Source organism: Penicillium soppii, assembly GCF_028829465.1.
Source record: "Penicillium soppii strain IBT 18220 chromosome Unknown utg000010l, whole genome shotgun sequence".
Taxonomy (NCBI): domain Eukaryota; kingdom Fungi; phylum Ascomycota; class Eurotiomycetes; order Eurotiales; family Aspergillaceae; genus Penicillium; species Penicillium soppii.
Window position 1 is genome coordinate 544676 of NW_026643240.1, and position 25861 is coordinate 570536.

The 25861-nt window shown below is 46.7% G+C and overlaps 12 protein-coding genes across 12 annotated transcripts; 6 read left to right on the top strand and 6 right to left on the bottom strand.

The window, feature by feature from the left end:
• Positions 1–1870: 1870 nt before the first annotated feature.
• On the top strand, positions 1871–4496 carry N7529_010848 (potassium ion transporter; the record flags this gene model as incomplete). The annotated part of the gene is made up of 2 exons (XM_057246375.1): positions 1871–3607; positions 3666–4496. Coding segments are annotated over 2 exons (2568 nt in total), but the record flags the coding sequence as incomplete, so codon positions are not given.
• A 536-nt stretch (positions 4497–5032) lies between these two features.
• Positions 5033–6175, top strand: N7529_010849 (glycoside hydrolase family 16 protein; the record flags this gene model as incomplete). Its single annotated transcript, XM_057246376.1, has 1 exon — positions 5033–6175. One exon carries the CDS (start codon positions 5033–5035, stop codon positions 6173–6175), a length of 1143 nt encoding a protein of 380 aa, XP_057091725.1.
• Positions 6176–6654: 479 nt separating this feature from the next.
• N7529_010850 (uncharacterized protein) lies at positions 6655–7020 on the bottom strand (the record flags this gene model as incomplete). The annotated part of the gene is made up of 1 exon (XM_057246377.1): positions 6655–7020. The coding sequence occupies one exon, from the start codon at positions 7018–7020 to the stop codon at positions 6655–6657; it is 366 nt and encodes a 121-aa protein (XP_057091726.1).
• A 301-nt stretch (positions 7021–7321) lies between these two features.
• N7529_010851 (gamma-glutamylcyclotransferase family protein) lies at positions 7322–7849 on the bottom strand (the record flags this gene model as incomplete). Its single annotated transcript, XM_057246378.1, has 1 exon — positions 7322–7849. One exon carries the CDS (start codon positions 7847–7849, stop codon positions 7322–7324), a length of 528 nt encoding a protein of 175 aa, XP_057091727.1.
• An 808-nt stretch (positions 7850–8657) lies between these two features.
• N7529_010852 (MFS general substrate transporter) lies at positions 8658–10161 on the top strand (the record flags this gene model as incomplete). Its single annotated transcript, XM_057246379.1, has 2 exons — positions 8658–8783; positions 8974–10161. The coding sequence occupies 2 exons, from the start codon at positions 8658–8660 to the stop codon at positions 10159–10161; spliced, it is 1314 nt and encodes a 437-aa protein (XP_057091728.1).
• Positions 10162–10766: 605 nt separating this feature from the next.
• Positions 10767–12354, top strand: N7529_010853 (cytochrome P450; the record flags this gene model as incomplete). Its single annotated transcript, XM_057246380.1, has 2 exons — positions 10767–11886; positions 11936–12354. The coding sequence occupies 2 exons, from the start codon at positions 10767–10769 to the stop codon at positions 12352–12354; spliced, it is 1539 nt and encodes a 512-aa protein (XP_057091729.1).
• Positions 12355–12726: 372 nt separating this feature from the next.
• Positions 12727–14071, bottom strand: N7529_010854 (TauD/TfdA family dioxygenase; the record flags this gene model as incomplete). The annotated part of the gene is made up of 4 exons (XM_057246381.1): positions 13814–14071; positions 13285–13762; positions 12921–13226; positions 12727–12868 (listed from the first exon to the last, which is right to left on the bottom strand). Coding segments are annotated over exons 1-4 (1179 nt in total), but the record flags the coding sequence as incomplete, so codon positions are not given.
• An 891-nt stretch (positions 14072–14962) lies between these two features.
• Positions 14963–16659, bottom strand: N7529_010855 (P450 monooxygenase; the record flags this gene model as incomplete). Its single annotated transcript, XM_057246382.1, has 3 exons — positions 14963–15578; positions 15640–16460; positions 16525–16659. 3 exons carry the CDS (start codon positions 16657–16659, stop codon positions 14963–14965), a joined length of 1572 nt encoding a protein of 523 aa, XP_057091731.1.
• A 910-nt stretch (positions 16660–17569) lies between these two features.
• N7529_010856 (sulfotransferase family protein) lies at positions 17570–18624 on the bottom strand (the record flags this gene model as incomplete). Its single annotated transcript, XM_057246383.1, has 4 exons — positions 17570–18023; positions 18074–18177; positions 18260–18435; positions 18501–18624. 4 exons carry the CDS (start codon positions 18622–18624, stop codon positions 17570–17572), a joined length of 858 nt encoding a protein of 285 aa, XP_057091732.1.
• A 1142-nt stretch (positions 18625–19766) lies between these two features.
• N7529_010857 (sulfotransferase family protein) lies at positions 19767–20887 on the top strand (the record flags this gene model as incomplete). The annotated part of the gene is made up of 4 exons (XM_057246384.1): positions 19767–19884; positions 19963–20138; positions 20195–20281; positions 20321–20887. 4 exons carry the CDS (start codon positions 19767–19769, stop codon positions 20885–20887), a joined length of 948 nt encoding a protein of 315 aa, XP_057091733.1.
• Positions 20888–21448: 561 nt separating this feature from the next.
• On the top strand, positions 21449–23084 carry N7529_010858 (fatty acyl-CoA reductase; the record flags this gene model as incomplete). Its single annotated transcript, XM_057246385.1, has 2 exons — positions 21449–22865; positions 23008–23084. 2 exons carry the CDS (start codon positions 21449–21451, stop codon positions 23082–23084), a joined length of 1494 nt encoding a protein of 497 aa, XP_057091734.1.
• Positions 23085–23527: 443 nt separating this feature from the next.
• N7529_010859 (uncharacterized protein) lies at positions 23528–25783 on the bottom strand (the record flags this gene model as incomplete). Its single annotated transcript, XM_057246386.1, has 1 exon — positions 23528–25783. The coding sequence occupies one exon, from the start codon at positions 25781–25783 to the stop codon at positions 23528–23530; it is 2256 nt and encodes a 751-aa protein (XP_057091735.1).
• Between the last annotated feature and the right edge of the window lie 78 nt (positions 25784–25861).

Consider the following 25861-nt stretch of genomic DNA (forward strand, 5'->3'; position numbering starts at 1 on the left):
CGATGGAGGATGAAGCAAAAGAAGAAAGATGGTTCTCTCAGAATTGTCCGGACTGTCACCTTGGTTTTATATGAATTGAATTGATCGAGAAAAGAATACCCCAAATTGATCATGATCCCATTAGTTTGATCGTGCAAGGGTTGCGAGACTTGAAAGAGAATTAGCCACGCTTCCCTACGATCATATTGCTTCCTGATTCAGGGCTCAAGAAGATCAACTTCGACCAAATTTTATAGATATTTAGATTGAGATAATATTCTCCATAGTCAAGCTGAGGTACAAACAAACGTCAGTTGACAAACCAACATCGAGGCGCGAACAAGTTAGATTCAAAATCAGACTAGATCGTTACCCGGTAAGCTTATTTGCGCTTAAGAACCTTAGCACCAACCCGCAACAACATACCGCTGTCTCGTTATTTTTAAAATTGGTGCCACTCGGCTGACGATAGATCAAAGACTAATTCATTTTCTTTGGTCTTGGCGCCGGTCTGATTCCCGATTTCAGCCACAAAAGCAACAGCGGTGTACATCGTATGAGCTCAGTTTTTGAGCTCAATAGAGGTCTGGCATGTGCCAAAGATGTATCAAAGGGGGAATGATCGGGCACCCACACTCGTAAACTTCTTGGCAGCTGACCCTGAAAAGTGGAATACGGAAGTCTAAAGATACTCGAGTCACGCAGTAGTGCCAGTGACTTCCAGAAAAAGGTTATCACTTCAAGAATGTCGGGTTGGCGAAAACGATCCTTAATTTCCAAGAAAGGCGATATAGACAAACCCCCTTGTCCAGTTTCGCGGTAGGGATTCAATAAGAATGCCAACAAGTGATTGAGACATGTCAAAGGACTATTGGAAACTGCATAGAGTATCTCACTTTGCCAAGTATAATTATCTTATGGAGAATGCGCGAAGTTGGCAAGGACCAATCACTGTAGAGGAGATTGTGATATCTCGGCAGCCCTAACAGCACAGGGGGTGACTAGGAACGGCCCACGACTTAGCCGGAATGAAAAGTGGGCCGAGATCTAGAATATCCCCTTTTTTTAGGCAGGAAGATTTATTTCTTGGAAGCTTGACATTTGGTTTGTTTCATTTGGGCATGATACGTAAAGCCAAGCCAGCTACTTAAGCAGTAATTAGGTACATATGTAGGCGCACTTAAAACATCAATGATCTAGCCTCCAGCCACATGATAGTCCTATAGCATACAATACAATTACGTGCCAAGCCCCGACCGATGAGCCGTGAAATTTGCCCCGAAATTCACCCCGAGTAAAGCTTGTCCGAGAATGCGTCGGCATGAAATCCACTTAAGCTGTTTCAAATTTTGAGTATTGCTTATAATGTCCATATGGACTAGTTTTTTAACCCACCCATTGGTCATGGTCAGACGGCTATGATGTATCTTTTTTTTGTTGAAGAAACACATTGTAAGATTGCCAAGCTGAAAGCAGATTGCTTCGCCACAGGCCGAAACAGGATAAAGTGATCGGCAAAAGTCCACGTTTTCTGAGGCATATGACAATACAATACCGAACTTTGTAATTTACTTTATTCCGCATGCGTTATTTTCGTATCACGTTTTTTTTCTTTCGATATTTTCATATTTCTAATTAAAGACTCTCTCTCTGGTTCTAATTTTTTAACCTCTCGATCTTTTTAACATATATCTCTCTTCCATCTCTTCTCATGTCAACAAACATTACACATGGCTCAATGCCACGCGGTTAGCAGCGGTGTGCTCTGACCTGCAGTCGAAATTTCGAAACTTCGAAACTCTCCGCTTAGTAGCGATCGGCAGTACCACATGTATGGTACACGAAATGGGGTCGAGCGTGTGCCAAAGCTAACAATTCTAATAATTCAAGGATTGAAAAATTTCCCTCCTTTCGAGAGCAATTCGTCTCGACTCGTAGGCCAGAGCCAGTGGCCAGGCAACAAAAACGGTCTGGCCGCGTCCGTCTGCTCAACATGTTCTCGGCCTTCCTTCGACGGGTGACGTCCGTGAAGGAAAAGATCCCTTTTTTGAACGAGTTACATCTCAACTTCATCTTCCTCCACTATGCCTATATCATCTCCTGGGCGATCATTGGATCCATCATCGTCTACCCCTGTGGCAACATCAGATACATCGATGCCCTCTTCCAGTCCGCCGGCGCCGCCACCCAGAGCGGACTGAACACTGTCGATTTGAACAGCCTCCGACTTTACCAACAAATAGTCTTATATCTGATTACATGTCTGTGTACTCCGATCTTTATCCATGGCGCGCTGGTTTTTATCCGTCTCTACTGGTTCGAGAAGCGTTTCCAGCATGTGGTGCGAGACGCTCGTGCGATGCGACGAACCCGATCCCGCATGGAAACCGTGACAGAGGACAGAGACAGCGAGGACGCCAATCGCGCGGAGCTTGGAGTGAGCGGACGACGCATCGTGGTGGTACGGGATAATGAGGGGGATGCTCGAGACGGTCGATTGACGGACTCGGGCAGCAAAACAATCGATTCCGGTATCAACACCCCTGCCCGAACAGCGAGCCAGGACTCCAGCTCCGAAGGGACGGATACGGGAGCTGAACCTCGTTTCGGACTTGGTAGCTTGAAGGTGCCAACGCATCTCAATCCCGAACACCACATTGCATTTTTGGAAAAGCAGCGGAAAGACAAAGGCGCACTGCGCATTCCTAGTCCCCGCGAGTATGATCGGGGTGGTGCACCCGAGGCCTTGGAAGAGGATATCGATCCGGAGGATGAGCAGGCTCAGCCCTCAGATGACCGCAAGAACCTGCCTTACCACTCCGAGGCGCAGGATCAACTTGGTCCCCTCGAAGGGCCGCATATCACTATCAACGAACCGGATATCTCTAGAACCCGCCCACGCGGTAATACCTTTCCCCGTTTAGACACCCGACCTACTTTCAAGGAGACCAAAGATGGCAATGAAACCACTACTCTGGCCCCTACCACCACCAAGAACACATTCAGGGGTATTTTCCGGTCTCTGACACAAGAGCGGGACCTTTCTACTCAGCCATATCTCAGTTGGAATGCGACAGTTGCCCGAAACTCCAATTTCGTCGATTTGACTGAGGAACAGCGCGATGAGCTGGGCGGTATTGAATACCGTGCGCTCAAGACCCTGGCCGTTGTTCTTATCACTTACTATGTTGGCTTTCATCTCATCGGTATGCTGAGCATGATCGGCTGGATCATGACGGAAAATAAATGGGGCGACATTGTGCGTGCAGATGGAGTTGGGCGGCCGTGGTGGGGAATTTTTACCGCTGCTTCTGCCTTCAACGACTTGGGTTTCACCCTGACGCCTGACTCGATGTACTCTTTCCAAACAGCCATTTTCCCTTTACTGATGCTCGCCTTCTTGATCATCATTGGTAACACTGCTTTCCCGTGCATGCTACGATTGATGATCTGGGTGCTTTCGAAATTCACACGCCAGGGTTCTGCACTGTGGGAAGAACTTAAGTTCCTCCTGGACCATCCCCGTCGATGCTTCACTCTTCTGTTCCCTCGCAATGCTACTTGGTGGCTATTTGCCATTCTTGTGGCCCTGAACGGCATTGATCTGATCTTCTTTGTCATCCTTGATGTGGGCTCATTATCACCCGGACTTTTATTTACGATTGCAACTGACCACCGTTCTATAGCTCAAAGATTCTGCCGTCACCGCGCTGGCTCCCGGTATCCGAGTCGTGGACGGCTTCTTCCAAGCCGCTGCTACGCGAACCGCCGGTTTTGGAATTATCAGTCTTTCAGAACTCCATCCCGCAATCCAAGTCTCCTATCTGATCATGATGTATATCTCGGTTTTCCCTATCGCAATCTCCATGCGTCGAACCAACGTGTACGAGGAAAAGAGTCTAGGAATCTACGATGCCGCCGATGAAGAACATGACGAGGAAACAAACGCCCCGACCTATATCGGAGCTCATTTGCGCCGTCAGCTGAGTTTCGATTTATGGTATGTGTTCTTGGGTCTTTTCATCATTGCTATCGCAGAAGGATCGAGATTGCAAGACAACGACTCCGCCTTCCAGCTGTTCACGGTTCTGTTCGAAGTCGTCTCAGCGTACGGTACCGTCGGTCTCTCCTTCGGCTACACAGGAGTCAACACCTCCTTCTCAGGACAGTTCAACGTGGTTTCGAAGCTTGTAATCATCGCGATGCAAGTCCGCGGTCGCCACCGTGGCTTGCCATACGCACTGGACCGAGCCGTCCTCCTCCCTTCCGACGCGCTCAACCGACACGAAGCCGAGGAGGGCGAGCGCCGCATGCGCCGTCGTGCATCTAATCTCAGCGGTGCTGCGTCTTTCGGACAATCACGGTCTTTCGGCCCAGCCCAGTCCCGTACACTCTCCCAAGCGAGGAACGATGCCGGTCGGTCTTCGGGGATGGAAACCCGCGACTGGGAGCTCAACCCTGCTCCAAACGCAGACTCTCTCGTGCAACGTTCCACGACCAACCGATCCAATCGGTAAATCTGGACGGACTTTTTGGTTTATTTTTTGTTCATATATATAAAGGCTTGGTGTGGCGTTCTGCATATATGCCCTGGCGGATCAATTGTAATTGCATTTTGAACATATTTGGAAGCTTATTGAACATTCGTTACTAGATGATAAGTGAGGCCCGGAAGCCATGTGCACACGATGTCAAATGTTGTCCCGCGTTCCAAGGACAATTGCGGTTCTTGGTAATATATCTCGCCATGTATCTCGCCATGGACTATCGGTATTCATACTCATTTTGTATCAATGGAACTATGAGGAATGTGAGTACAACCAGTGAGTTCAGTTATTGAGAATCGTGAGTACCATAAAACATTATATAGAGCACCCAAATAGACTTCATCTAGGGTGAAGATGATCCATGGGCCTGCAAGCGGAATGAGATCGGCGCCTTTTCCATTCCAGGTACCGGCAAGTCGGGGGTTATCCATGACGACAGTTGCTTTGAATGTCTTTATTCCTCTTTTACAAATCCCTTAAGAAAATCCTACAATATTAACACCATTATGGACGACCAACATCTACCACGCGAGTTTCTATGTCGATATAGCGGGGCTGCCTCGTGTAACCCCACTTTGGAAGCCAAAACCCCTGTCACAAGCACTAGCCAACCAGATCAGGACGCCACCAAGCGCCCCTGGTATAACCCATGTGGCTGTTCTCTGCGCAACAAAATCATCACTGGTGCAGCAGCCATTGTGATTTTGTTGATCACCATCGTGGTACCTATCGAAGTGATTCAAACTCGTTATCCAAACTACATAGCTTTGAACTACACACTGGTTGATGTATACTCCGGCCCATCATTCTTCGATCAATTCACCTATTTTACAGACGAAGACCCAACAAGCGGCTTTGTGGTCTATGTCGACGAAAACACCGCGACAAGTCTTAACCTCACCTATGCAACGGACACCTCCGCGATCCTGCGCGTCGACGCAAAAACAAATAACCCCAAGGCAGGCCGCAACTCCGTGCGCATAGAATCCAAAAACCAATACGACAGAGGCCTGTTCATCTTTGATATCCTGCACACACCCTTCGGCTGCGGCACCTGGCCCGCGCTATGGCTGACAGATGGCTACAACTGGCCTAAAAACGGCGAGATTGACGTCCTAGAAACTACCAACGACGGAAGCCACGGCAATGAGATCACCCTGCACACAACAAAAGGATGCTCAATGGACGTCAAGCGCAAGCTAACCGGCCAAGCAATCTTCCATAACTGCAACTCCAAAGGAAATACCGGCTGCGGCGTGCTGGGCGACGAGTCCACATACGGCGAAGCAATGAATAACAACGGCGGGGGCGTGTACGCTCTCGAACTCCGCGACGCAGGCATTCGGGCCTGGTTCTTCCGTCGTGATTCCATTCCCGCTGATATCGGTGCTTCAAACCCCGATCCGTCTTTGTGGGGGATTGCGTTGGCAGACTTCCCCAGCACCAAGTGCGACATTGGGTCGCACTTTAGGAATCAAAGTATCATTGCTAATATCGACTTTTGTGGTGAGCTTGCTGCACAGAAGCAGTATTATGATACTATGTACCACTGTCCTGGGACTTGTACGGACTTCGTGGCGAAGCATCCTGGGAGCTTTGTTGATGCTTATTGGGAGTTTAAGAGCTTCAAAGTCTATCAGGCTGATTAGAATTTGGGGCTAAATTTCGGTGATGAATTTTATCTTATTTTTTTGTTTGCTATTTCTAGCGATTTGATTATTTGCGCCGTGGCTATCGAACCGATTGGGGAGCAGGGCTTATTCCCATAGCTTATTCCCATGTTGATCTTGATGTTTGTTCGGCGATTTGGGAAATGAGAAGGGCAAGTTAGGCTGGACTTGATCCAAGCAATGGGGCTGCATGGCTCTGTTAGTATCATTATAATCAACAACCAAAATCTGGACCATCTACCTTTTATTCTTGGTGTAGTGTACATATGCGTAGTTGTGATTTGATGGGCGATCCGGGGTAAGGTGGGTCGACTTGGGACTGGACCCGCATAGGACATATCAGGATGTATAAGAGCGAATGAATCATTTGATCCAAGTCTTAAACGAACCTGAACTCCAAGTTAGTAGATCGGATTTGGTTAAATTGTCGCACCGTTATGAAGAACCTTTTACGAGACTTACGCACCTTCGTTGTCTCCATTGAAGTGTCCATCACCCTCGCTCCAATGACCTTGTCCATTGATCTCGGTCTCATACTGTGTTGAGCCGGACAATGATCCAGAGAGAGACACAACTCCTCCACCCCACCAACAAGTGACTGTGTCAGGGCCAGCATAAGCCATGACGCGGTCACAATTCGGCGTTTGTTCTGGGAGATCGTAGTACTTGACCCAGGCGTTGGGACATTCAAAGTGGCCCCTAGTGCTGACGTGGGCGCAGAACAAATGGGTCTGCCCGTCATGCGAAAAGAAGTAGGCAAAAAGCTCGCCGTCGATGCAGCTGAAACTGCCTGGGGCTTCGTGAAACTGGTTTGGAGGAGTCATGTCTGGAGAATCGTAAATAAGATGAGTTCAGAAGGATGTTTGCTGAAGCAGTCTTGGAGACATTTGTTTATCGTTCTGTGGTATATTTGCTGTCATCGTTATCTTTCTCGTTGTGTTGATGAGACTTGGTAATGGTTAGCGTAGCGTATATTGCTATCTTTATTAACTAGTCATCATTTGATCATTAGTCAGGTCGCTTTTTACAACTCTTTTTACATCTATTTTTACATCTCTTATGATCTCTTTTTACGTAGCCATTTATATCTCTTCTAAGAACAAACGCCTTTCAACCTTCCAATTCTCAATCTAAACCTTGCAATTGTTGGTCCTTTTTCCATTGCTTCAAGTCAAACGCACCCTCCCGTAACTCATCATCTTGTCCATCCCACTTGAAACAAGCCCCTTCGATGGTCTTTTCGATGCTATCATCATCATTGAGAATTTCGATGTAGCAAGCTGTAAGCCGGTATTTGTCCGTCTCATAGGCGGCGAGTCGATCAAGTTGCGGGCGCGTCAAAAGTTCGGACACTACGCCATGAACTGAGTGGCCTGGCTTCCCCCCAAGAAGAGCAGGATATTGGCCCCAGAGCTTGATTTCGTGACCCGCGACTCTAGCACGACGCATGACGGGTGGTTTTGACAAATTCAAGACTTGAGAAAGCGTATGTGGATCCATTGAAGTGCCGTAAAAGAAGCAGTGTTCTTCGTAGGGGCCTTGAGGCCAGCCATTCTCAGGAGAACAATCAGATGCTGTTTCATTTTTCATTGACGTATCTTTCGAGCCGGTGTCATTGAGAAATTTGCGGACCATGCGGGATGGGGGGGTCATGGCAAGACATGCGTGTGTCGCTCATCATATATTCAAAGGCTGACCTTTACAGGCCAGAGATTGGGACAAGAAACGCGGGTGATGACGCTGTGATGCTATGTAGGGAGTGAAAAGAGAAGCAGAGAGAACTCCATCACTCTTGTGTTTAAAGCTAAGTCATGCGATGACAGAACCTTGGAACCTTGGAACCTTCCAAAGTTGGAAGCTTGCAAGGTTCATATGGAGATTCCGCGCTTTAAAAACACCCTTATATAGCTTTTATGATTAGTTACGGGATCTTTGCTATATAAATAGTAGAAAAAAACATATTTTGCAACAATGAAATCGAGACATTTCTCCTTCGCTCAACTCTTCTCTTCTAGTCGAGCGAGGATACGAAACAATCTATGGTGTAGGTATGCTGATACTTCTGGTTTTTCACTGAATTATCCTCTGTTTCTCGTATACTGTTAAAAGCTTTGGGATTCTGGATAACCTCCAGGGCTCTCATATCCAGAGACAGACCCTTTGGCTTAAGGTAGCCTGGATGACTTTAGAAGTCGGTGTTGCAATAGCTGAAATAATATGTCACAGAATATCTCCATATACACGGGGTATTGCCAATTGCCATTGTTTGCAGCTGAAGTGAACCCCTTGCATTTATGCCCCAGTGTGGTCTGTCCGCAGCTTCCACAACACCCTCTAACATATTTTCTTTTTTTTAGGCCTTATATATGGTGCCTCGCTTCGATGATCTTTTGATTGTGTCAAATTCTTATCCATGTCTGTAAAAATGGCGTTCGAGGCTCGACCAAAAGAATTAAGAACAATGACCCAACAAAATGTACTGGCAAAACCAACCAAAACTGCCTCGGGAGAAACAAAAAGCCAACAGAGAAAGAGTCTTGCGCCTTCAATACTTTCACGACCTCAAAAGATCGCAACCATCGTCCTGGTATGCGCAATTATGTTTCTTGGACCGGCCTCCGCAGGACTCTATTATCCAACCCTAGGACTGCTAGCGAGGGATTTTGGTGTCTCGTACAGTGAAATCAGCTTGACCATCACTGCATTCATGGTATCATTCTACATCAATCGCTTAGTCTCAGGTTGGCAAGTCTGTTAAACTAATAAATTTGCTGCAGATCTGCCAGGCTATTTTTCCATTGCTGATCGCCGGACTGTCTGACGAGCACGGGCGCCGTCCTGTGTTGATCGTGAGTCTGATTGTGTGCATCGCCATCAACATTGGACTAGCGCGACAAATCACTTTTGCCGGATTTATGGTCCTACGCTGCCTGCAAAGCTGTGGTGCCAGCGGTGTATCTGTTGTCGCAGTGGCCACGGTCAACGACATCATTCGCCCTGTGGAGCGTACAGAATATCGAATCTTCACCTCGGTGGCCTACTCACTTGCCCCTATCACCTGCCCCATTTTTGGCGGTCTATTGGCACAATACTTCGGTTGGCCAGGTATTTTCTATTTTCAAGGTGTCCTCGCTGCCTTGCTCCTTGTGCTTGTTATCTTCTTTCACCACGAAACCTGTCGTGCGCAAGTAGGGGATGGCAGTGTTCCTCCGAAGATATGGAACCGTCCTATAATGAATATTCTACGTCTACTGCCTAGTACCAACCCAAATTTTGAAACCCAGTTCCTACCAAAGCGGCGGTTGACACCGTTTCAAACAATCAAGCTTGCGTTTAGAAGACCAGCGCTTTTACTGATTCTCTTCCAAGCAATCCTTTTCGGAGGTTCCATTGCAATTATTATCACGATCCCTGCCCTCTTCGTGAGAAGGTTTCATTTCAACGTTATTGAGCTTGGCGCCACACATCTCGCCTATGCTTTGGGGGGCTTTACGTCACGGTGGATTTTTGTCCCACTCTCTGACGCCAATATCGAACGGCACAAACGGTTAGCTGGAGTGAACGAGGAGTCGGAACAATCTTCGAACAAGTCATTTGATCGAGCCCGATTGCAAGTGATTATTCCCACTGTCTACCTGGGTTGCGCCTTAGTCGTGGGTTACGGTTGGATAATGCATTATGAAGTTCATGTCTCCGGGCCGATCGTGATCCTGTTTTTCTTGGGAAATGCCCTTATTGGCGGGGCTTCTTTGCTGACAGGGCTGATGCTGCACCTACACCCCCAACAGCCGGCGAGTGCCCTGGCCGCCATGAACTCGTTTCGTTTTCTCTGCGCTGCAGGAACAGCGGCTGCAGCCAACTCAATAATCAAAGCAGTAGGAACAGGTTGGATGGGAACGATTATCGCACTGGGATATTTCGGGGCATCCGGTTTGTTGTGGGTTATGTACGTTTGTGGACATTGATGCCGGCACAGATCGCTAGCGGTAATTAAAAGATAATTTAGGTATGAAAAATTGACACAGCTATTTGTATTGCGTACGTACTCCGCTATCTGGCATGCCATCAAAAGCGATAGAGAAAGTGGCCCTTCATGCAACCAACATTGAGAGACATAATCCCTCATGTTTCCGAGGTCTGTTTTGAAATACATTGCTTATCATAGGGTCTAGTCTTGCTATCACTATGACCCGAATATCTCCGGATACTAGCAGCCCAAAATAATGCTTTGGACTCTCCATCACACAATTTGGGATTGCTTTGTCTTGACTATTGTCTACATGTGTACTCCGCATTTCCCAACTATATATATGTATTGAGGCGGGCACCCGATCACCCGACATTCGTATTGTTTTTCATTTGACTTTTTTTTTACAAGTGTAGTCTTCCCTAACTTGAATCAAAATTATGGTGTATAACTTGGTTATGTAGTGAAGTTTTGGGTTAATAAAGTCATAACAGGCATAATCTGACATTCTAATGCATTATTCATCCCTTGATTACCGACTTCATTTCGCAAACGACCGGTTTTATAACTTTTTTATAACCTTTTGGATCAAATCAACTCGCTATGCATTCATATGACATCCCCAAGCATTCCACAGCAATCTTAGGAGGTCTAATCCTCCTCATATGGTATGCTGCCACTTTGCTCCAACGAAAATGGAGGCAGAACTGCTTCGTCCGAGAAAACCAATGCAAGCCACCAAGTCAACTCCCTAGTAAACTCCTAGGACTAGATATTATTTTGCAAACAATCGCAGCCGCCAAACAGCGACGGGTTCTCGAGCTAGGATTGAGCCGCTTCCAGCATTATGGAAACACATTGAAATTTAGAAATCTCACCAAAACCATGATAACAACACGGGAGCCACAAAATATCAAAACCATTTTATCTCTTCGCTTCAAAGATTATTCTCTCGGAGATCGAATCCAAACCTTTGGACCTTTACTCGGCCATGGAATATTCACTACAGATGGCGAGCACTGGGCGCAATCGCGCTCTATGGTTCGATCGGGGTTTAGCAAGGACCGAATCGCCCACCTTGACATATTTGAAGAGCTCATGGGTGATCTTTTCGAATTGATCCCTACCGATGGCAGCACTGTTGATTTGCAAGACCTATTCTTTTGCTATACCATGGACTCTGCGACCGATTTTCTATTCGGTCACAGTGTTCGCGCACTGAAGAAATACGGACATAACCCCGGCGACGAGACAGGACAAGACTTTGGCAGCGCTTTCAATTATGCCCAGGATTCGATTGCCACCCGTGTTCGAATGGGACCATTGAAATTTCTTCATCGTGATCGCAAGGCGCAAGACGCAAATCGGAGATGCCATGAGCTAGCTGAGGAGTTTGTGGACAAGGCCTTGAGCTATCGGCAAACACTCAACGAGAATGGGTCTGCAGGGGACGATACCTCAGCCGAGAAGTCGAAATCTCTGTTTCTGCATAAATTGGCGCAGCAAACGGGCGATCGGACTCGAATTCGAGATGAACTGATGAACGTGCTATTAGCCGGACGTGATACAACCGCTTCATTGCTTAGCAACATGTTCTTTGTGCTGGCGAAGAAACCTGAGATATGGGCCAAGCTACAAGGAGAGATCGCCGTTTTAGAAGGCCGAGCACCAACCTACGACCAACTGCGCAATCTCACATACCTCAAGTATTGCATGAATGAGTGTAGGTTGTACCTGTCTGGGTTGTTTATCTTCAAATATTGACTTTTTAGCACTCCGTCTCCATCCCGTTGTTCCTGTCAATGCCCGGCTGGCTGTGGTAGATACTGTTCTCCCTGTTGGAGGTGGTAGGGATGGACAATCTCCGGTTTTTGTACCTAAAGGCACGACTGTCAGATATAGCCTGTACTCGATGCACCGTCGCGAAGACTTCTATGGCCCAGATGCCCAAGAATACCGCCCGGAGCGGTGGGAAAAATTGCGCATGGGCTGGGAATATCTTCCATTTAATGGTGGCCCTCGAATCTGCGTGGGTCAGCAATATGCTCTCACTGAGGCTGCCTATGTCACGGTCCGTCTGGCACAAAAGTTTCCAATTTTGGAAAGTAGAGACCCCGGTTCTTGGAAAGAAAACTTGACTTTGACCCTCTGCTCGCATAACGGCTGCCATGTCAGCTTGCAACATGCATAATTGTTGAATATTCTGCCTGTTTGATACATTCTCGCCATTTTGTGAGGTGTTTGGTATCATCAAACACACTTCAAAGTGGTTGTTTGTCACCTCAACTAAAACAACTAGATATTCATCAACTTCTACGGAGAAAGGTCTTTGTTGTAAAGACATGGTATCATACTACGAACACTTCATGGTTGTAACTGTCTTATGAAATTTCAAGTCCGTTGTGAGTTCGTTCTCGTTGTTTTTCAATTTTATATTATCATACCCAAACTATCTCGTCCAAATTCCCGCAAGAATTCCTGCCGATATTTGATTGACCGAAAGAAACCTCCCCTTTGGTACAATGATTCAGACATAGAAAGCCATTTAACGCAGAGGCTTACAGCTCTCGACTTCGGCTTCCATTGGGAATTCCTGTGTGTCTTTGTTCAAGTTGTTGTACACCCTTCCCACTCGACCCTTCAATGGCCCCGGTATCTCCCATGCATGCTCGGGATCACGGAGCCAGAGTCTTATAAGATGACGCCTGTTACAATTAGCACCTCTGGCGATACATTTGAAACGGGGTATAAACTAACTGCTGCTCTGGTGTATCTCTGAATGACTCTCGGGCATGAAGAATGCTGAAGTTATTCACATATTGGATGTCACCTTTTTGAAAGTCAAGACGAAGTTGGTGTTTCTCAGCCAAGAAATGAATGGCATCTAATGCCTCTGCTTGGGCATCAGTAATTGGTGGGATTGTCTTCGGCCTTGGTGCTGCAAGATATCCAGTAAAGTCACGGCGCATGCAATGAATTACGATTCTTTCCGGGGTTGAGTCAGTTGCGGGTTGATGGTGAAGAATCGGCCGCATATTGTAGCCCTCTGGTGTGCTTCCCTGCCTATCATGGCATTAATGTATAAGTCTCTAAGTAGCATAGTGTTCATGGATATACTCACGTATCGTGGGGCCAATCCTCCGCCATTGCCTGAATCAGGTCGGGCCTTGTAGCCGCTAGCTCGTTGTAGACATACCAGCTACTGGCCAGTTGGCTGCACCCTCCCTCGGCGGCTGCGCCAAGACAGAACAGAGATATGATGTCTCCAACGTCAGTATGGAAAACTAGTTGATCGGTTGTGTATGTAGCCACACCAATCTTCTTTTTTTCCGAGGTGGTCATAAGATCTTTGACATGACAGAGTACGATTTGAGATGGCCTCGCAATGATCTGACGACCGCGTTCAGAGGCAACATGAGAAGAAACGCCAGCATAAATAATGATGTTATCTTCCCGGGTGTAATCATCAACAGGAATACCACGGACTACCTTGAATCCATGGCCATTGTGGACTTCATTTGAGATGTCTCGCAACTTATCGTGGAGCTTCGGTAGAGGGAAGGTATCGGGGTCGATGTGACCAAGAGGTTTCTTGAGACCTTAAACGGGGTTTTAGCCGGGAGATTATTGCTGTCAATTTAAAGGCTCACCACGGAAGTAGGCTAAGGCCTTTTTGATCTCCTCAAGATCTTCAGAATCCAAGTGATATGTCCAGTCATATACGTCTGGTAACGTTCGACCATCCCATACCAAATCGGAATCGAGTCTTTTAGGAAACCCTTCAGGCAATTCTGTGCTGAGAATCTCTGTCTTGAGTCGACGCTCGGTTCGGTCCAACCATTTCTGTCGGACTGGCGTATATTCGAGGTCTGCTTGTTGCGATGGTACTGCTATCACAGTCATGTTGAGCTTTTAGAGCAGACGTTGATCTTGCAATTGTAAAATTTGTCCAAAAGATGATGGGGTGATGCCTTGCCTCTTTTACAAAGCTTTCAATATCAAGTTGGCTACTAATTATTCATCATCGGAAACGACGGCAGCTTTCTATACTACAATCTTTGTGCATCATTGTCAAACAAGGTGCATCATTGTCAAATAAGGAAACGATGACCTATGTGACGTGTCGGTCATGCAAGGGAGCTAACTGTATTATCGCTAACTTAATACATGATAATATGGTAATTGTTTTGACATTTTTACTGGCAAAGTGGAGGTTCATTGCATATTCATTCGATCAGCAGCAGTAACATACGTCATTTATTACATGCTGAGTTCCGAAGCTCTCGGAAACTGCTTCTCTTGTATGCGGAAATGACTCAGCTATGGCACCAATATCACATCGGAAATCTTACCACGGGCCGCATGTAAGTGGTTTCTGTTGGCCTCAATGCAATGCAATTAAATCACACTCGGGTCCCACTTGTTCTCTATAGAGCTGGGATTTGCCGGTCACATTCTTTGCCGCGTTTTGCAAAGATATTTGAGCTGTCAAAGTCGAATGTCAATGCCAAAGCTCATGGCCCTCACTGCCTTTCTCCTGTTGAGCATTCTACTGTACATAAATCCCAATTTCATACAGTTTTGCTGCAGCACTTCTTGTTTGTCCAGGCCCCTGGGCTAATATGTGTATGCAAGATTCAGTCTCAAATTAGTGGCTTCATAATCAATTAAAATCATGTTTCTATATATCATTTCTATCAAAGTTTTTTCAAGTTGTATATATTCTCTTAAAGGCGCAGAACGAGCAGTGTGAAGTCGAACTATGTATCGCGAGCTTCCTAGAAGCCATTAAATCAATCTCAACTTATCTTAACCAATCTGAATTTCATTCCACGTAGGGGTCGTGAAGGAGGAATCTCCGTTGGAAAGATAGAGTCAACTGGTTTTACCAGTTCAACGTCGAAAGAATAGACAAAAGCCGCAACCAAGGCTTTCAACTCCATGCGAGCATATTCTTGCCCAACACAGCCTTTAATACCCTGAGAGAAAGAAAGCATACAATAATCCTGAACGGCACCACCGCGTTGATTGAAGGTTCCTGTCTTCTCGTTGATCCACCGTTGTGGCTGGAACTCTTCAGAATCTGCTCCCCATAAATGGGGAGAGCGATTAATCACCCACGGAGCCATTATGACTGGGGTCCCCTTTGGAACTTCAGTTCCCATTATCTTATTGCATTTAGATGAGATCCGTCTGATCATGTGAACAGCCGGGTATAGGCGAAGGGCTTCGTTGCAAATAGCATCCAGAAACGGCACACTCTCCATCAGCTCCGCGAGATCTTTCTCTGCTAAATCTTTGGGGTCATTTGGGCCAATATGGGAGCCTACTTCACTGCGTAATCTTTGCTGGATTTCTGGATGTTTGGCCAGAAGATATATCGTCCATGTGGCAGTAGCCGACACCGTGGCATGTCTAAGCGCAGAGTTATCAATAAAAGGACAACTTTTTTGCCAACAGCCAAGAAGAAACTTACCCGACCAAAAGATACATGAACACTTGAACTGCAAGCTCGGCAGAGGAAAATTTTCCCCATTGGGCGAGACTACCAAGCAAATCTCCTGGTTTACTCTTCTCATCCATATCCTGAATCTCATCTTGCTTCTCGTCCACAAACTTTCTGCACATTTGTCCAAGTCTCTGGACAGCCTTTAAAGGAGTTTGTATGACTTTGAAAGGCAAGCTTGCAACCATCCACCGGGGAAATGTGGCCATCAACGCAAAGAATATTCGCATTCGAGCTCCTGGGGCAGTAAATTTCTCAAACAAACTCGCCATCTCATTTTTTGGATCCTCGAGTATGTTGAAGTCTGCCCCAAGAACCGATATCATAACATTGTCAAGCGCAAATCGAGAGAACCAATAATCCAGATCTGCATCGCTTATCAATGCCTCGGACTCCATCGCACTTGACGGGATGTCTTGTAGTGCGATGAGCTTGGCTACCTTGACGGATTTCTGCCAAAACATCGAGTAAAGACTTTTGACTCTTCTAACTCCAAGGTGCTGTAAACCAAGCCTTCGCTCCTGCTTATGGCTTTCGTCGCCAAAGAACAAGAGTCCATCGGATCCTCCAAGAATGTGCCGGAGGAGCCCACCCCTTTCGTAGTCGAAAGGGCTCTTCACGAGAACCTCCGCTGCGGCATTTCCATTAGTCAGAAGCAGCTCTTCCGACCCCAAAAGTCCTCTCACCCGAATGATGCCATCATTTGCTGTTTCTTTGGCATATTGAAGATAACTATTTGTCGTAGGCTCCCGGAACAAGCGGAAAACACCCGCAAAAGGTAATATTCCAGTCTGAGTGTTGGTTAGCATATAGAAAATTCGACATTAAGACGCAATATGGAGTTGATTCCCATACCTTGGGCTGTGGCAGACAGCGAAATGGGCTCATAAATTGAGGGTATACCACCCGCTGATAAAAGACATACAGGACAACAAAAACGGCTATGATATTGTAAGATGAGGCCTCGACACTCATCAATTCCAGCACCATCGTAGCTTAACTCGCACGGCGAATTGTATTTGACTCGGGCGCCTGTGAGGCGTATGGTCATCAGTCAAATATGATAGAACAGCGCTTGACTAGACAAAAGCTAGGTGACTGCGAGATGCAAAGTAAAAGGATTTCACACCGCTTTTTCGATCATAGAGTCCTACAATACTCCGTAGATAGTCAACGTACACCAATGTCATGAAAATGATGCACAATGTAGTATTAAGTTGACATGTCCTTACATGTTCTGTTGATCCGTCTCAATAGAAGATCTGCATGGTTTGTTCAGCCAGCCACAGAACATACGGACAGACTATTGAAATTTTTATCTTGATATTACTTGAGTGATACATATCTAATACATGATACATGGATACATACTTTCGGTCTCACAGTGTCGAGTGAGCTATGGATAGCAAAAGCACACCGCTATACGCTATACATGTTGATCAAGGGGTGATAGGTTTGCGGAAGGGTCAGATCAGCTTAATCTGCAGCAGTATTAGGTTTAATAAATTATCAAATCTCGTGTCTTTGAAATGTTGTGAGGAAAAAGATGCAAAGAACATCTGAAGGAAATCTAAAGGACAAGTCGCCAGGGTGCTCTGCAGATCGCCCCTTGCTAAGCACAGGGTTATCGTCAGGAATGAACAACTTAAATTCAGTCACATCGAGGACCTCTGGGTAGCTACTTAGGTATGGAGTATATATGTAATTAAATGAAAACAAAAATGAGGGCTTGAAGCTGATATAGGTTAAACTAGTATTACTATTGATGGAAATTTGACCCATGAGGTTGTGACTTTTACCCTTCAAAAATTGGAAACCTTTACAATTGAGCCGTAAGTTCAAAATTTTTGATGCAATTTTCAATCTAAATACATGATCTCACTTTGCTCCTGCTGGCCTCTCAATGCCAAGGCAATGGTTGACCTTGGTAGACGACCCAAAGCATCATGAACAGCGACGCAAACGCAGAAATTTCAATGATCCTCCATATGTACTGGGTCAGATGATAAAGTTTCTTTGCCATAAACCCTTGATTGAACATGTTCGAGTTGTTCACATTTATCATTGCCATCTCAGGGACTGGAACTTCGAGAAACTTGCAAAGAGGTTCCCATCCTTCTTTGGCGTGATAAAGAAGCAGCTTTTCTGGTGGAACCATGGCCTGGATTTTCTTGTAGTGGTCCTCAAATGCCTTCTTTCCGTTCTTTTCGAAGTCATCGCCCCAGAGCACATATCGGGACTTGAGGAACACTGGTCGAACCCACCGCCATGGCATGAAAAGAAGGTGATCTAGGAGAATCATCGGGTACAACAAAGGATCTCTGACCTGTTTCATGACTGACTTTCTCACAGACCTATAAAATTTGTCACTGATAGATCTTTAGAGATAACCCAATCTACTTACTCTTGCCATTCGTCCACGTCTCTTACGGTTAAAATGACTTTAGCATTCGGGTACGCTGCGATAAGCTCTTCTGCAAAGCAAATTGCTGGGATATCAGAGACAGCCTGTATATTGTCAGTAGTCGTAAAAATGACCTCGAATTATTTGAAGAAGTGATTCTTTTGGATCACTACTTGCTGTGCTTACCTGGCAATGGCCTAGTAGTTGATCAAATTCCTTTCGGCCAAACTCTTTCCCTTTCCCTTCGTATTTTGCCTGCAATGCTTTCCACCATAGCTCGCAGTCTCGAGGATTGAAAGTCAATGCATCTCGCCCATGGTAAGCATTGTTAAACCCGAGCACTTTCAACGCACATGTCAAGGCTATAAACGGCATCTTGGTCAGCTTAACCATGATACAAAACTAGAATATGGCTGTTAGCACTTACAGACGGTGCCTGTACGTGGGAATCCAAGCATGATAACTTTCATGGGCACCTCTCTAGTGCAGTATCGACGGTCAATATCGGTCGCGTTCTTGTTTCGGAGAAAGGCATTGATGAAGAACCCCATCCTGGCGATAGGTGATGGACAACACAACCAAACAAAAAGATAGAAGTGTTCTCGGCGAGAAGCTAGATGTTTCTCTCAATCTCGATGCACGGAATTTATATGTTCAACTCAGATAAGATGAACCAGCATATCGCTTTAATAAACACGTCACATGATTCCTCTTGCATTCCACTTGGTTGATCTTCGAACTTGCACTCAAAATTGACACGACATAGCTTCCAGTTTGTTTTGGCCTTTTAGCGCCTGATACCGATAGAAAAGGGTGGCGGTGACTGGGCTCAATACGTATCAAGTACAGCTTGGTACTAGCGTCTGTATTTGCATGTAGTCGATCTTCCATTCCATCAGAGTATCTCTGCCTTTGGTTTTGTTTGCCTATTCTTGGTAGATACATGGGGTCTCTTGGCAGCATCACGCAAGGGGTCTCGTATCCTCCGGGTACTAAGACAAAAGCCCACTAGGTACTGATTTACTACGATACATGTTTAGATTTAGAGCCCCTATGCACGATCAAGCCATAGTGTGGCTGTTTTTACCTATCACATCTACTATGCACGGTGCTGTGTTGTAATATGGTAGCAGAGAAAAGAATATTCAAAATTGCGAAGGGTTACCATGCTGGACTTTTTTTATAGGTCCATCTTAGGGTTTCTTCAGGCGATTCAATCAAGGAGAGAGGACATGCAGAACCTTTTCTAAACAGGCAGCCATTCCATAATAGTATTTATAAATTTGGTGGCTGTCTGATTGGTACAAGTCGCGGTGTGAAAATGCTATCGCGTTTACGGAATAGTTCGGTATTGTTTTCTTTTTTACCGAGAGGCGAGCTAAAAAGCAATTATATAACAAAAAAAGGCCAATATGCAGTGTAAATTCGATCCATCCTGCAGCTTTGTATTGCAGATCTCGGCATGCCAGAAACCCGTAACGAATCTGATACTAGAGCAGGACTCGTCGTAGAGATATCTAATCACATGCAGTGCATACTATTGATCCGTAGGCCATATAGGAATATATACATGACTACAGAGGACCTATCAACGAGTTGATACAAAGTTGCCGCAACATTGAAAGAAGCTGAAGCAACGCTACAGAGTACTGCGTGCAACTTCTCTTCACTCTTCTATCTGTTTTTCATAGCCATGCCTTCACAGGTTCTACGGTTTCCGGATGGAAACATGGTGATGACGGATATTGACCGTCGTTACTGTTCGCGCGAGGTACCAATGAAGGTATTGGCTCTGGGCCTTTGTCGCACTGGTACGATGTGTATGAAAATTGCCCCCATTTCTCTCCTCAAATCGCAACATTCTGATGATTCTTGTTGCAAATAACTAGCGTTGACAAAGGCACTGAAAAATCTGGGGTACTCTCACACCTATCACGCAAATGATGCCATATTTTCCAACGCTCGAGACTGCGAGCTATGGATGCAAGCTTTGCGTGCTAAATTCGATGGCAAAGGGAAGCCTTGGGGTCGCAAAGAGTTTGATCAACTCCTTGGTCATTGTCAAGTAAGATATCCCATTATTCTTCTACCGTATAGTCAATTGATTTATATGGCAACTAGGCTGTTACCGACATTCCTGCCATTTGCTTTGCAGATGAACTCATTCAAGCTTACCCGGAAGCGAAAGTCATCATCACTACTCGCGATGTGGACGCGTGGCAGAAGTGAGTTTCTAATTTGCGAAAGAGGCAGTACGGAAGAAGTTCCAGAGCCAGGCTAAGCTGTGACAGGTCCGCCAGTAGTACTATTAATGCTTTGGTTTCATCGCCATTTTTCCCATTATTCAATCTGATAGATGGCATTCTCCGAACCCGTGTGCGCATGGTAAGGCCAACATTTGCCAAGGCATGGAATGAGCTATTCGAGGGCAGCTTCGAAGCAAATGGCAGACGAATTTTCTTCGAACACCAAAAGAAGATTGCATCCCTCGTACCTCCAGAAAATCTTTTGATCTACCAACTCAAAGATGGATGGGAACCTTTGTGCAAATTCCTCGATCAACCCATTCCTCTCAGTCCAATGCCTCACGAGAACGAGATGAAGATCATGCAACAAAAATTCCAAAAAGCGCTTTTGTACAATGTACGGGAGTACTGGATCCAGATATTTTACCTCCTCTCCTCGGGCTCATTCTTCTTTCTGATGCTATCATTGATTTGTGGAGATGATATTATTGGTCCACACCTACAAAGTCTGTTCGGGTCTTTGGTGGATCAATGGAAGCTTGTTGTTTCTGCTATGTTCAGCCCCTGAAGATTGGAGGGCCTTATTGTTGAACCCTAGGCAAGCGAATTCGAAAATGAATCTCGAGTAATCTTCCTACTTCCCACATTATAGCCTTAACTTAGTGTAAGTTATTATTCTCTAATAATAGGACTACACATCAGGGCATCATTCCAAGTTATTTCACAATGCAGAAAATACTTGGTCTGAAGCAAGATTTGCATTATCATACAGCTAGGGTACCGCTAAAAGATTTGGTCAAAGATGGTCTTTTGGACTCAATGCAACCTCAGCGTTATACACCGCAAATAAAACATATTCCGGACCATAGGCAGCTCAGACCCATGCTCTGTTACTGCCTATCTATGTACTTTGCCCCTGATGGTTCGGTAATATGCGGTAATGGTAATGTAGACTCAGATCCTGTATTGAGAGTAGACCATATGCAGGGGATAGATCTACAAGATCTGCAAGCCCTATTGATACTCGGTCATACGAACGATCATTCTTCACTCCGTACCAACGCGGAAATATACCATATGAAAAGCTGGCTGTTTTCCAGTGGTTCATGTTTGCAGACCCATTGAAATCATGATTCAACCTAAGAACTGTGTTTTGGTGACTGGGGTCACCGGATTTCTTGGGAAGGTCGTGCTGGAGCATCTTGCCCGACAGCATAATGAGTTGAATTGCGGCAAATTGATCGTTTTGATACGAGGGAAGAATGGTGCTGATGGTGAGCAAAGGTTCAGGGAATGCGTTGTCCCCTCTGCATGTTTTTCGCTTCTACCGCCATCCTGGGTCGATCTTGTCGAGGTGGTGACGGGCGATTTGATCGAAGCTGGACTGGGTCTTGTTCCTTTGATCTCCGAACAACTTCAAATGAAAATAACGCATATCATACACTGCGCGGGCTGTGTGAAATTCGACCGACCACTACCAGAGGCTGCAGCAGCAAACATTTCAACGGTACTGAACATACTTGAATTTGCTCAAAATTGTACTCTTCTTCAGCATCTTGTCAGCACTTCCACTGCATATGTCACTCCTCACAGCTTCAGCCCCATTCGTGAGGAGCTCACGCCACTCTTATACCCAGCAGCTGAACTCTATCGCGATATTTTGGATGGAAAAACATCAGAAACTGAGCTTTTAAATGAGACCAAGCACCCAAATACCTACACCCTATCCAAATGCATCGCAGAGCACTTGCTCGTCGCAAACAGCGGCTCCATTCCATTGACGATTGTACGACCAAGTATTATTTCTGCAAGTTGGCGTCTGCCCTTCCCTGGATGGATTGACAGTCTCAGTGCTTTTGCCGGGTTCCTTGCTGCGTATGGGAATGGTCTGCTTCGCGTGATAGATGCCGATTCTCAAACCATCTTGGATATCGTGCCAGTCGACGAGGTTGCTGCCCGGCTCCTTGGTGCGGCCTTCCAAGAACGCAAGTCTTCTTCTGTGCAGATCAGGTATGCGACTGCATCTCTATGCAACGGTCTACCTATTAGCATGGTCTGTACCAATTCGATAAAGCACTTCCTACAAAATAAAGCCCCCTCCTTTCGTGTACCGAAAGTTCATTATCTTGGTCCACGTGGCATTCAATTCCGAATCTACGACGCCTCCTATCAAAAGATTCCACTATTCCTGGCATCCATGTTTTACACGCTTTCCAACAATGAAAGAATGCGACGAAGGTTGAAGCGTGTCCGGAGCGGGCTTGCAAGTCTTAACCGTGACTTCCCTTATTTTACACATCATTCGTTTAACTTTCGACCTTCCATCCACCTGCCAGACGATTTCGAGCCGGAGCAGTACCTCGAGATCACTCTCAATGGGGTTCGCAAGCATCTACTTCAGCGCAGCCCGGTTCCCAACACGAAAACTCTCCAAGCCACCAAGCCTACCCGTGCTGAGTTAATACCTCAGGCTCAACTCCCGGGGGCTTTGGCAAGTTTCCGAATGAGCCCTTTTATCGTTTTTATTGGCACAATTGCCATGGCGTGTGTGTGGCGCTTGAGTCAAATAGACCACAGCCATGTTTCTTCGAGATTGCTCGATTGGTTTACATGTTTTTCACGAGTCCTGTAAAATTCAATGTATTGTTGCCTTGAAGATATGATAGCAATGCTTTGATTATATTGTAGTTCAAAAGGATTTAAACATACAAATTATCCAGGAGCCCGAGATCAATTCAAGCAAACAACGCTTCGATGGTGACTGACTATATATCGAGACTTTCCCAGTAATCTTCAGCCTGGCTATATGAATCACCGTAAGCAAAATCCAACCTTGGAACTGGTGAGCTGAGGATATGTAGATCCCATCGTCATAGTGCATGCAAGCTGAGGCAAACGATGATTTTAGTGATCTTGATAGTTTACCGGTGCAATGGACATCTGCTTTCGATTGCGCTATTTTATAGATCAATTAAATGTTTGGCCAGGAAAAGAAATTACGACGGTCTGTGGGTAAGAGGTCCACCAGTTGTTGGAGCTGAGAGCGGAAACATCTGCAAAAACATCGGCAACACCGCCTCCGTAGGACTCAAATATACGTGATTACATTTCTAAGAGAATACGCCCGTGGACTGGCTGCACAAAGATTAAATGGGTATCGCTAAAGTTGCAACCACCAAGAACCGCAAGGCATCGGTTTGTATCAACATCACAGCTGCCGTAGCAAACTACCATCTGCGAATGGGTTTTCGGGGGCCATATCCAGCAATGGTTTCGCAGCATTTCGATCACCCGTAGCAACGCCATGGCCAGTCCGCTGTTTCCGCGGGGTAGCCGTGCTAGCGGAATGCGCGAGCAGGCTATTCGGCGTGAAGTTGGGAGACATTGGAGCTCCTTCCGTTGGGCTCGCGTAAGTATTTGGTTGGTGCACGCTACGGGTCGTGTTGCGGCGCTGAGGGACATCTGTTCGTCGCCAGGAAGTGGATGGCGGGATGGGAATTGCACCCTGCGTCAATTCGGGACCGGTTGCTCCGTCGATGAGTTGCATGCCGGGCTGGACTTTAACGCCGTGTCCTTTGCCTTTGCGGCTGTGTTGGGGTGGTTCGGCGTAGACAGGGGTCAGATCAACTAGAGGCTTTTGGCTGAGGGAGAGAGTGCGGTTGAATGCTGATACATCGGGGGCTCGGGTCATGGTGTTTGTTCGGCTGTTTGGGTTTGAGTCGTAGGCAGGGCCAGAACCGTTCATGAGACCGGTGCCTGTGAAAGCTTCTTGGTTGACTCGCTTTTCACGGTCATCTCGTTCGCGCATCGCCGTTTGTCGTTGGGTATAGGTGCGGCCCAAAAGTCCTGAGGGAGAAAAGGTGGAAGCTTCGACTTCTGCGGGCGAGATGCCCGAGACTAGTGCCTCCTTGTCGGTGAAAGGCCCATCGATATCCGTGTTGACTGCTAGGGCGCGGGGGTAAGAAGACGGCGGAGGTGCGTGACCACGTTGGGTCTTCTTTCTAGTAACCGGATCCTTGGAACTTGTTGGTCTTTGTTGGTCAATGCTTGCACGTTTGGGTGAATCATTTGAGCTCATTTGGTCCAAAAGTGGAACGTCGTGATGCAGGCTTCTCGGCTGATTGCTTGATCTCTTCGTTCCAGAGCGCTTGAGTGGTGCTTCGGCCTCTGATTTCTGGCACGCTCCCAGCTTGTTCACAAGATACCAGCTCCTCCACTTCTGTACTGATCGATACCACTTGTCTGCAATAGCCTTGTCGTTGGTCGAGAAAAAGTGCAAGAAGTTTTCAGTTGATAAAAACATCGATGATTTTTGCTGGCTTTTAATAGCAAAGCACAGCTTTTTCGGGGGCTTGACGTCTTTGTTCAAAGCCTTAGCGCTGGGGAAGTAGATGTCAAAGTCGGACAAGTGGCAGATATTCGTCTGTTCCTTGGAGCCCTCTTTTTTTGAGACTGTCACCTGTCCATCCGCACGTAATGTGACGTAACGCTTGTCCCACTTGCGAGGATGCTGCGAATGGTAGATATGCACAGTAACTAGGGGCGGCTGCTCAGCAGGGGCATGTGCTGCGTCGAGCTGAGCTAGTGCTTCCACGCTGGAAGGAGGAATGATTATGAATCGATTTTCCGAATCGTGCGACCAAGAGTTCATCACTTCCCGGATATGCTCGTAGCGACGGAGGGGGCGCTCAAGGCCAACCTGAGAGAAAGACTCCATGAGGATGAACCTGTCGGCATCGATGTCTCGCGATAAATGCGCCGCGGCATCTAACAACAGATCTCTAACTTGCGTTGACGGCGTAATAGTAAGATTCGCTGTAGCGTCCTTATATTTAACAGAAGCCTGGCGCTCTCCTGCATTAACGGCGCTGACAGGCGCGTCAAGGCCCGGCACTACACCGGTCCCACCCACACCGATGAACTTTGGCACCGACTCGCTCTTTTTAACATGATCCCTGACTTTTGAATTGACTTTTTGAAAGAAAGATTTCCGACTGGCATCGCCGGACTGGGCACTACGCGGTGGATGGGCAGGATCAGCCCGCTGCCTCAGTCGCGCTTCCTTGTGCGGGGGCGCACGATCTTGCGCAGACACCTCAGGCCGCCGAATCTGCTGGGATTCGTCCCCCCCGGTCAACTGATGCATCGCATCTTGTCGATGCATCTCACGCGCTCGCGCCTCGCCATCTTCCTGTTTCGCAACACTGGGACTTTCTCTCGTCTCGTGCTGCCGCGGTGGAGTTCGCGCGTGGTCCGCGATCGCGGGTGTGGGAGGTTGGCCGCTTGCATTTTGTGGTCGATTGCGACGGTATCGGGATCTGCTCCTAGCGATCGAGGGATTCTGCTCGCTGCTACTGACTAGGGCGGGGGATGGGGCCATTTCGACTTCTCCGGCACCTCGCGCGGCACGGTATCGAGAGAACTTCCGAGAGACGGGTTGCGCCGCTGGAACGCTTTCGTTCATGATTCAGGTTTCCCTCGCCGGTTGAAATGTGCCCCCCAGGGGGCGAAATGCGAATGTTTCAGGATTCTGTCTTGGATT